At 37.8% G+C, this 10,091-nt stretch overlaps 1 protein-coding gene across 3 annotated transcripts in view; it reads left to right on the top strand.

The window, feature by feature from the left end:
- Positions 1 to 8,919, top strand: part of chst8.S (carbohydrate (N-acetylgalactosamine 4-0) sulfotransferase 8 S homeolog) — a 293,304-nt gene extending 284,385 nt beyond the window's left edge. For all 3 annotated transcript variants that reach the window (XM_018240484.2, XM_018240485.2, XM_018240483.2), the window contains one exon: positions 4,931 to 8,919. In XM_018240484.2, coding sequence (XP_018095973.1) covers positions 4,931 to 6,058 — 1,128 coding nt within the window. In that variant the 3' untranslated portion in view covers positions 6,059 to 8,919. The remainder of the gene's footprint in view (positions 1 to 4,930) is intronic.
- The last annotated feature ends 1,172 nt before the right edge of the window (positions 8,920 to 10,091 follow it).

The following is a 10,091-nucleotide window of genomic DNA, read 5'->3' as shown; positions in this document are numbered from 1 at the left end:
AGGGGTATCCCCTTTCCAAAAAGCGTGCCGACATAGCCTGCAAGGCTTCCTTTCGTTCCCCAGGATCACTCGTGATTTTAACCACTCGCAACATCTGTGATCTTGGAAGAGAATTCACCAAATGCTTTGGATGACTGCTCCTGTAATGAAGCAATGTGTTCCTGTCTGTTAATTTTTGGTAAATTTTTGTCTGAAGTTTCTTATTAGGCACATCTTTATAAACCGTAACATCCAAATAATGCATTGATATGTTATCATAGCTCAGGGTTAATTTGACTGCAGATGGTAAAGAATTGAGATCATTAGTGAAGGAAATCAAATCCTCAGGGGTGCCGTACCAGATAAAAAACAAATAGTCGATGTAGCGCCTATAGTATGCCCCAAAACGACGAAATAACGGGTGACACAACAAGTGCTCACTTTCGTATTGATACATGTATATATTGGCATACGTAGGCGCTACATTAGATCCCATTGCTGTCCCCGCACAGGGGCAGCTACGAGGTAGCTTTAACTGAAGGTGGGAGCTGTCCTGTTCTACATATATATATATATATATATATATATATATATATATATATATATATATATATATATATAATATATATATATATATATTATTTATATATATAAATAATATATATATATATATATATATATATATATTATATATATATATAATATATATATATATAATATATATATATATATATATTATATATATATATAAATAATATATATATATATATATTATTTATATTTATATTTATATTTATATATATATATATATATATATATATATATATATATATATATATATATATTACACTATAATATATAATTACTGCAGAAATAAATAATCAGAATATTAACCCCAAAGGTGCTGGTATAATTACTACAGTAAATGGATAATCAGCATATTAACCCCAGCTGTGCCAGTATGATCACTGTAGAAATGACCAGTGAGCACTCCATCTATCCCAGACAACCAAGTAAGATCTATTAACTCCAGACATACAGTACCAATAAGATCACAGAAAAATGTCTAATTAGCACTCATTTAACTCCACTGGAAATGGCCAATTCAGTAAGCACTCCATGCATGACAGTAAGATCAAAGAAAAAATATCCAACACGCACTCCATTTTACTTTATCCATGCCAGTAACCGAAAAATATGCACTCCATTAATTCCAAACACACCAGTAAAATTAGTGGATAGATTAAAAGCATTACCTGCACTTACAGAAGCAGAATACCAGTACCACAGTTTTCTCCTTTCCTTCTTTCCTTTCTTGCTTGTCACTTTATCTCTCTCTGCCTGGTTAAAACATGTGAAATCATGCGTTCCACAGTGGAACTCACGGCCATCTTGGTTTTTTTGCAAAGAGCAGTGAACATGACTGGGGTGAGGAGAGCAGCAAGCGGTGGCATGGGTATGCCAAAGAGGCATTATCTGTAACATTAACAGTGCTGGGGCTAATGGTAGATCATCATGTTTAGCAAAAAAAAAGTTAATGTAGCGATAGTGATGAAATCAGCTCTGCTTTTCCATTATACATGTATTTGGCATTTATGACACTGAGTACATTTCTTGAAATTCATTGCATGCGTCCTGCATGAATATGTCCCGTTAAAAGCCCAGTCTTCTTAGGATGCCAAAGAAAAGTCACCAAAATGCTCAGCCTTAAGGCAAAAGCCTTGCAGGAAACTATGTCAAATCATTAAACTGAGCATCTCTCTCTATTCTCAGTTTATGGTCTGCCAGTGTCATTTATAACACCATTTAAGTAACCAACACATTAGTATTTAAGAGAGGTTCTCACTGGTCTGCTCTTCTGAAATACAACGAAGAAGAGGCTGAAAGACAGAGAGAATAAATAATGTATTTGAATTTATATTAAAAATTGACTTGGGCTCCTGCCATGTAAAGTTTTGTAGATCCCTATGCTTGCAGTTTTTTTTAACTTTTCTCTATGCCGGCAGAATTGTTCTGCCTGTTCTTAAACATATATAATATATATCTATGAACATTATAAGGTATCAATAAGCCAACATTCTCTTATTTTCTCTGTGTGGTACTAATGATCAAGCTGGGATGCATACCCTGTGATAGATTTTCCCCTAAACATTGAATAAACCCAAATTATTATTCCTCTATATTATATATTGTGCTTCTTTTTTATTGTAATATTCTAACCAAAACTGAAATGAAGGCAGGAGGTATACTTTTAAGGATTTTATCCTGATTAGGGATATTTAAAATGATTTATGGTTAATCTTGCCATTCCTATACTAAAACAAATTGAGAATGGTGAAAACACCCATAATACAAGGATCTGCTGTTGCATTTCTCCAGTGGTGGTATTTTCTTATTCTGGGTATTGTATGTTCTTTCTTTCTTTCTTTCTTTCTTTCTCTCTTTCTTTCTTTCTTTCTTTCTTTCTTTCTTTCTTTCTTTCTTCCTTTCTTCCTTCCTTTCTCTCTCTTCTAAATGTCTTCTGATTACTAGCATAAATAGCAAAAAGTTTTTGCAATGTACAGTGTGCAAAAATGAATGCAAATCGTTGAGCTTTTTAGTGTTATAGCCCAGATTTCCAGAGTAATTGGTGGTGCCTATTACAACAAGTGCACTGCAACTGAAAAATTAGCCACTGCATCAATACAGTGGGGGCAATGTAACGATAGATGCCTCAAGATGAAACTTCGGGCGACTTCGGAAAACCGAAGCGATACGTATGCCATCCCGCCAGCAATTGGTATTCTTTCCAGCAGAAAGGCATTTCGGGGAGATTAGTCGCCTGCAGTAGAGAGTTTTTGTCGCTGGCCGACTAATCTCTCCGTGTGCCACCATCCTAAAGGCAGCTGTTAGAATTGATACAATAGTTGCTAATATTCCACAGATGCTGCTGAGAAATGTATCAACTAATTGTATCAACTAAATGTAGCAAATTGTAACAGTTCAGATGCTTCGGGATCACTGAGCTGCCAGACTGAGACACTAGAGACAGGAACATTAAACGTTAAACATTTTTGGGAAAACTGTGAAAATCAATTGAAAAAAGCCTTCGTTTATGGTGAACAATTTAAAAACAACTCTACTGACAAAAGTGTTTGGATGGTGAACAACTCATTTAAGGCTTGTGTAAAAAATGCACTTATAAAAAGGATATGATGTGTGAAACCAATGTTCCTTTAGCCTTGGTGTGTGAGTTATGTAATATCATCAGTTTAAAGTGACAGTGGTGGAAGACATGGGTTAAAATGGGCCAAGCATCTCCTGAACATAATGTAAAATTGATCTTCTGAGCACTTTTGAAATTACATTTTTATATAGTTTTCATTATCTTTGCTATAATATCATACATTGTAACAGGAGCATCCCTGCTGACTAACCATAGGGAACATGCTGCATCTCCTGATGCTGCCCTGCTCCTTTCTATTGCTCAGTGTGACGGGAGAGAGAGAAATGAGCAGAGGTTTCGTGAGACGCCTCCTGTATCAGTAATGTTATCTTCTAGTGTTCTTACCGGCTGGCCAGGGTGAAAAATAAGGAGTGTGCCTTTTAAAGATTCATGAGCTAATTAGTGCAAAACTGCTGATGTTGGAAAAACGAAAAACATACAATTATGTAAATAGCAAAAGTACTGAGAAGAGCACTCTAATGGGGGAATGCAATAAAAGTCGCAAATAAGAACATAAATTTGTATTTCACAATGTAATAGTCTTCCTTAAAGGAACAGTAACACCAAAAAATGAAAGTGTTTAAGTGGAATGACAATATAATTTACTGTTGCCCTGCATTTGTGTATAACTGGTGTGTTTGCTTCAGAAACTCTACAATAGTTTATAAAAACAAGCTTCTGTGTAGCCATAGGAGCAGCCATTCAAAGCTGAAAAAGGAGAAAAGGCACAGGATACACGGCCAATAACAGATTAGCTCTGTATTATACAATGGGATTTTCCTGAATTTATCTGTTAATCTACTGTGTATCTACTGTGAATGGCTGCCCCCATGGCTACACCGTCATTTGTTTATATAAACTATAGTAGTGTTTCTGAAGCAAACATACTGTACCAGTTTTGGGAGTGCAGGGAAACACTACATTATATTGTCATTCCTTTAAAACACTTATTTTTGGTGTTACTGTTCCTTCAAACTGTTATTGCATTGAGAAATTTTATTCTGCCCTGCAAATTTTAAGAAGTGCATGAAGGTGTCATAACCTTTTGGCAGAAAAACGTAACTTTAACAGTAAGAACTTTTATTACATTCACTGCGGCTCTGGCGCAAACTGTAAAATTTGCAAACCTTTTCCCACTGTCGGAAGAGGTCACTAAAGCGTTTTCCAAGTTCACAAAAGCTATATTAAATTGGTACTTTTCGTACTGCAAGTATTTTTTGCATTACCCACTTTTATTACATTCCCCCATACATCATTGTAGGTAAAATGCTGGATATGTAGAAAAGAAAGGGCCACAGGACCAGAGAAGTTCAATTAAAAAAATTACTTTATTTATAGAAAGTTAAAAATGTATATCTGCATCTCCATCCACCCTTCGTGTTTCACACTATTCAGGGTCATGAGTAAAATGCTGCACATACAGCGTGAAACCTCAGCCTTTGCTATATCAATAGAATTGTGGCTAGCTAAGCATTATACAGATTGTAGGTTAAAAGAAGAGTGATATTGTGCACCTTTGTGCTACACTGGGAAATAAAGATTTCTTTATCAGTAAACATCCACATTTATGTTTTAAAAGAATCATTATACAGGTACATGTTACCTATCTGCAGAGAGCTTTTGTATGTTTGTTTTAATGCTGCTGCCTCTAGATTTATCAGAAGAGATAAACAAATGATGCTGTGTCTGTATCCTGTAAGCAATGCACTGTGGAATTCTCACCACTGATCTGCTTTTTCTTTCTAGGACTGTACGTCGAATAATCAATTCGGGGACACAATGGAAAATGCTGCAAAACAACTGATGAAGATAAACCAAGTTGTCCCTTCATATCCACTGTATCAGTACCCAGCCATGCTGCAGAATACTAACAGGAGGCTGAAAAAGATAAAGATGAGAGAAAATAAAAAATCCACAGAGAGAAAAATGCTGAAGAAAAAAACCCGGCTCCTCCACAAGGAGACGCCAATTCTCATCGCCATGAACAGCTCGGCTGTCGATCTTACCCGGCTGGAAATTGATGACAAAAATGGCAAATGGAAGAAACTTTATGAGATGCAAATAGAACGGAAAAAGCTCATGCGAGACATATGTTCAAAGTATAAGAGCAGCAGCAGGAGGATTATTACACCGTATCACGTCTCGCGGATTTTTGTAGAAGACAAACATAAACTTTTGTATTGCGAGGTTCCAAAAGCGGGCTGCTCCAACTGGAAACGCGTCTTGATGGTGCTAAATGGATTAGCCTCTTCCACCAAGGATATTCATCACAATACGGTGCATTATGGGAATTATCTGAAAAGGCTTGATAGCTTTGATCGAAACGGAATCTTCTATCGCCTTAACACCTACACCAAAATGATTTTTGTCCGGGAGCCTTTTGAGAGGGTTGTATCTGCATTCCGGGACAAATTTGAGCACGCAAATAATTATTATCATCCAGTATTTGGCAAAGCGATTATTTCAAAGTATCGGAGGAACGCCACAAAGGAAGCCCTGTGGACAGGTTCCGGGGTGCATTTTACAGAGTTTATCCAATATCTGCTGGATGTTCATAGGCCAGTGGGTATGGACATTCACTGGGATCATGTAAGCAGACTTTGCAGTCCCTGTTTAATAGACTATGATTTTATTGGGAAATTTGAAAGCATGGAGGAAGATGCGGATTTTCTCTTGCACCTGATTGGTGCGCCCAAAAACTTAACATTTCCCAGGTTTAAGGACAGGCATTCCAACGAAGAAAGAACAACAAATAAAATTACCCAGCAATATTTTGCACAGTTGTCTCCTACCGAGAGGCAGCGCACCTATGACTTTTATTACATGGACTACCAAATGTTTAATTATTCCAAACCTTTTGAGGACTTGTATTAAACAGTTGAAAAAAAAAAATCATGTTTTGTAAAAAATGTTCTTGCCAGGTTTTCCATTGCTGGATTTGTAGGAAGCTGATCTCTTATTGGGTTATTAAAGATATTGGCCAAGGGCTTACTTGCTTTGTAACAGAAAAAAAAATAACTATTTCATAAATATGTGTATATCATATATTCATAGCTATTCAGAACTAAGATCTAAGATGGTTTGATCATAGACAGCAGCGTAACAACGGCATGCTGCCCCCCCTCCCCAATCTTTAGAGGGGCCCAGTACGCACCTAACCAGCCCTCCCTGCACCTCTTGCCCATCTGTATCCACCACTCCTGGCCACATCTTTTGCTCCCAGCCACAGGCACAAAGCAGGTAAGAGACTGGCCGGGGGGAGGATTTCTTAAAGTTGTAGAGGAAGCAGATCCATTGGTCTGGGCCCCACCTGTCTGCCAGTCAACCCCCCTCTTCTCCCATGACTGCAGGGTCTGCTTCCTCCACAGTTCTGATCATAGACAAGGCTATCTGAGATCTTCCTTTACCCATTGGAACGGGCAGGTTGCCCCTCTGAATTTAAAACTGATGATGCTAGAAAACAGCAGCATACAGTGAATCTGTTTAAAGCAATACTGACACATTCCTATAAAAATCATAGGAATGTGTCAGTATCAAGTATGTGCTGCACCCGGAATAATTCCCCTCAAAGCTGCCCCCAGCCCCACAAACCTTAGTGCAGTGACCCTCTGACACTACTAACGGATCTTCCGTGGCGCTGGGCTGGGGACATGGCGATCCCTCCATCGGCTGAAGTCCTGTTTTCATTTGTAATTAGCCTATGGAAGGATCGCACTGCCCCCAGCTCAGCGTCTCTGAAACGGCGCCGAAGATTGTTTAGCAGTGTCGGCGGGTTGGGTAAATGCAGGTTCACAGGGCTGGGGGCGGCTTTGAGGGGAGCTATTCCGGATGCAGCACCTACTTAATACTGACACGTTCCTATGGTTTTTATAGGAACAAGTCGGTATCGCTTTAAAGGTTTCCTTACAATGTTTAAGTTGACATCTTGAAGTATATATATATATATATATATATATATATATATATATATATATATATATATATACAGTAATGATATATGAAAATCTGAAAAGCACTACGTTTTAATGATGTTTTATGGTGTTTCCAATTCATTTACCCAACTAATCTATCATTTTGAAAAAAATATGCCACCTTCTAATCTAATAATTCAGCTACAATGAATGTTTGTTATTATTTATAAAGGATGTCCTAAAAGTGTCAGACCTTTCATGTGATCAGGGCTCTGCAACAAAAATGTCTGGAGAAAAAAAACTGTCATGTACACAGGTCTGTAGAGGGAGCCTGGGACATTGCTGACTAAATATTGTCACAATCAGGCAGGGAACCAAACCACCCACTGCAGGAATCAGGGACACAGAGCACATGACACTAGAGAGGGAAGCAGGAAATAAAGAAGAGCCGCAATCTTAATACCCATAAGACAATCTCCGTGATACATTATAGGACTAAACTTGGCTTCGCTAACAAAATTGCACTTTAACACAATAGAAATTGGAAACTATGAATAAGAAACAGTCCATATAAGAAAGCATGGTCAGCCTAAAGCTTGGTACCAGTCCAAAGAGGGATGTATGTGGTTAATACATGTCGCTAAAACTTCTCATACAAAGGGGCAGATTAAAATTCCATCACTCCCTGTTCGTTCCTCTGGGATTTTTAGAGGCATATTTATCAAATGGCAAACTTTTACCCATTGTTAAACCTGCCTCTAAGAATCCAATTAGAAGGAACGGACAGTGTTTTTACTCACATGTTGCTAAGGCTAGCGCGCACGCGAGGGCCGGAATCAGCCGGCTCAAATCTGCAGGCCAATGGCAGTCCCTATGCAGACACTCGCCTCCTTTACCATTGTGTTGGCTCTGGGGTGAACACACTCTGTGGATTTTGGAGTCTTGCATTTCTTCTCTGAAATCCGCCAAGCTTGTTGTGGCACTAGCCTTATGTGCCTCATAGTTATACGTTGATAAAATATGTTCAGCCTTTTTAGATATGTTAAATATTTATCTTTCCTGTCATCATTGAGCTATAACAATCAGGGGGTGCTGGGAATAAGCTTTCATACATTTCTTCGTTTAAGCATTAGTTAAAACCCAGTGTATGTAAAGGTTAACCTATTGAATGACAGCAGAGGTTGGAATTTTATCATTTTTACATGGACAATTATTTTTATTTCCTTTTATTTAATTGGGATCAAATTTTCCTCCCAATAAAGGATTTTGCACTCTTCAATAATGCAAAAAAAAAAAAAAAAAGAATTTGTACAGGTGTATTATTTATTATCCAGAAAGCTCTGAAATACAGCAATGCCACCTCACATAGTTTCCTATTTAAACAAACAAGTCTAATTAGCTTTTTTTTTCTGTAACAATATAACAGGAGCTTCTGCTTGATGGCGACTAAGTCCATGCTGGTGGCAGGACAATTGTGTTAGCATTTTAAACACTTTCAAACAGCCTTAATACATGGTGCTCCACATTACAGAAATACCTCTTGAAACTCAAGATCCCAAGCATTCTTGATAATAGATTCCATACCTGTACCTGTTTTCTTTCATCTCATTATAGAATATGCTACACTTTCCTTTTTGTATCTCTAAAATATAGTGTGCAGTTTTATGTAGATGTGGATGTTTTTTAAAGAATGTTTTTACTTCTGATAAAAGGAGCCTTGTGGGAGCAAACTGTCCGACTTGGACTTTTCCTTTTTTGTTTAATGATGGTGGGATGAGGATATCAGGTGTGCAGTGCAAATAAATACAGTTTAGGTTTGCCTTTGCTATTGTCAATCATTTCATTTATTATTGTGTCTTTTATATCACAGCCTATATACGTTTAAATAGCAAATTTCATGTAGACAACATTTTAAACTATTGGTTTACCAGACCAGAGAAGCCATTCATAGATGCACAATAATGATCTTATTCTCTTCAAATAAGAAAAGGTAAGTTCTGTTCACCAGGATCCACCGATAAACTGTAGTAGTGTGGCTAAAAAAAAATATATGTTGTGGTGTTGCCTTGGAGCTCTATTTGAATAACCACACACATTGATAAAGCAATAATGGCCTTCATCCTGCTTCCTAAGTTCCTTCAACCTTCCTTTGAATAGACGCATAGTTCTTTAGGGACAAGAGAGTGCTAAGGGACAGTAGTTCAACCCCTCCAAATGAAACCCAGCGCACATACACACACTCATACTGACCCCTCCATACTCATACTGACCCCTCCTTTTTCCAATATCTATATAAATTGTAGATTCCTATAGCCTTGAATATTATGTCTGTCCAAGAAATCATCCAAGCCATTCTTAAAGGCATTAACTGAATCAGCCATCACAACATCACCCGGCAGTGCATTCCACAACCTCACTGTCCTGACTGTGAAGAACCCCCTACGTTGCTTCAAATGAAAGTTATTTTTTTCTAGTCTAAAGGGGTGGCCTCTGGTACGGTGATCCACTTTATGGGTAAAAAGGTCCCCTGCTATTTGTCTATAATGTCCTCTAATGTACTTGTAAAGTGTAATCATGTCCCCTCTTAAGTGTCTTTTTTCCAGAGAAAACAACCCCAACCTTGACAGTGTACCCTCATAATTTAAGTCTTCCGTCCCACTAACCAATTTAGTTGCACTTAGTCTCTGCACTCTCTCCAGCTCATTTATATCCCTCTTAAGGACTGGAGTCCAAAACTGCACTGCATACTCCAGATGAGGCCTTACCAGGGACCTATAAAGAGTCATAATTATGTTTTCATCCCTTGAGTTGATGCCCTTTTTTATGCAAGACAGAACTTTATTTGCTTTAGTAGCCACAGAATGACACTGCCCAGAATTAGACAACTTGTTATCTACAAAGACCCCTAGATCCTTCTCAATTAAGGAAACTCCCAACACACTGCCATTTAGGGGCATATTTATCAAGGGTCAAATTTCGAATTGAAAAAAAGTTTG

The sequence above is a fragment of the Xenopus laevis genome, chromosome 4S, assembly GCF_017654675.1.
Source record: "Xenopus laevis strain J_2021 chromosome 4S, Xenopus_laevis_v10.1, whole genome shotgun sequence".
Classification (NCBI taxonomy): Eukaryota; Metazoa; Chordata; class Amphibia; order Anura; family Pipidae; genus Xenopus; species Xenopus laevis.
The sequence above is the reverse complement of the archived record's forward strand: the minus strand, read 5'-3'. Positions and strand labels throughout refer to the sequence as shown.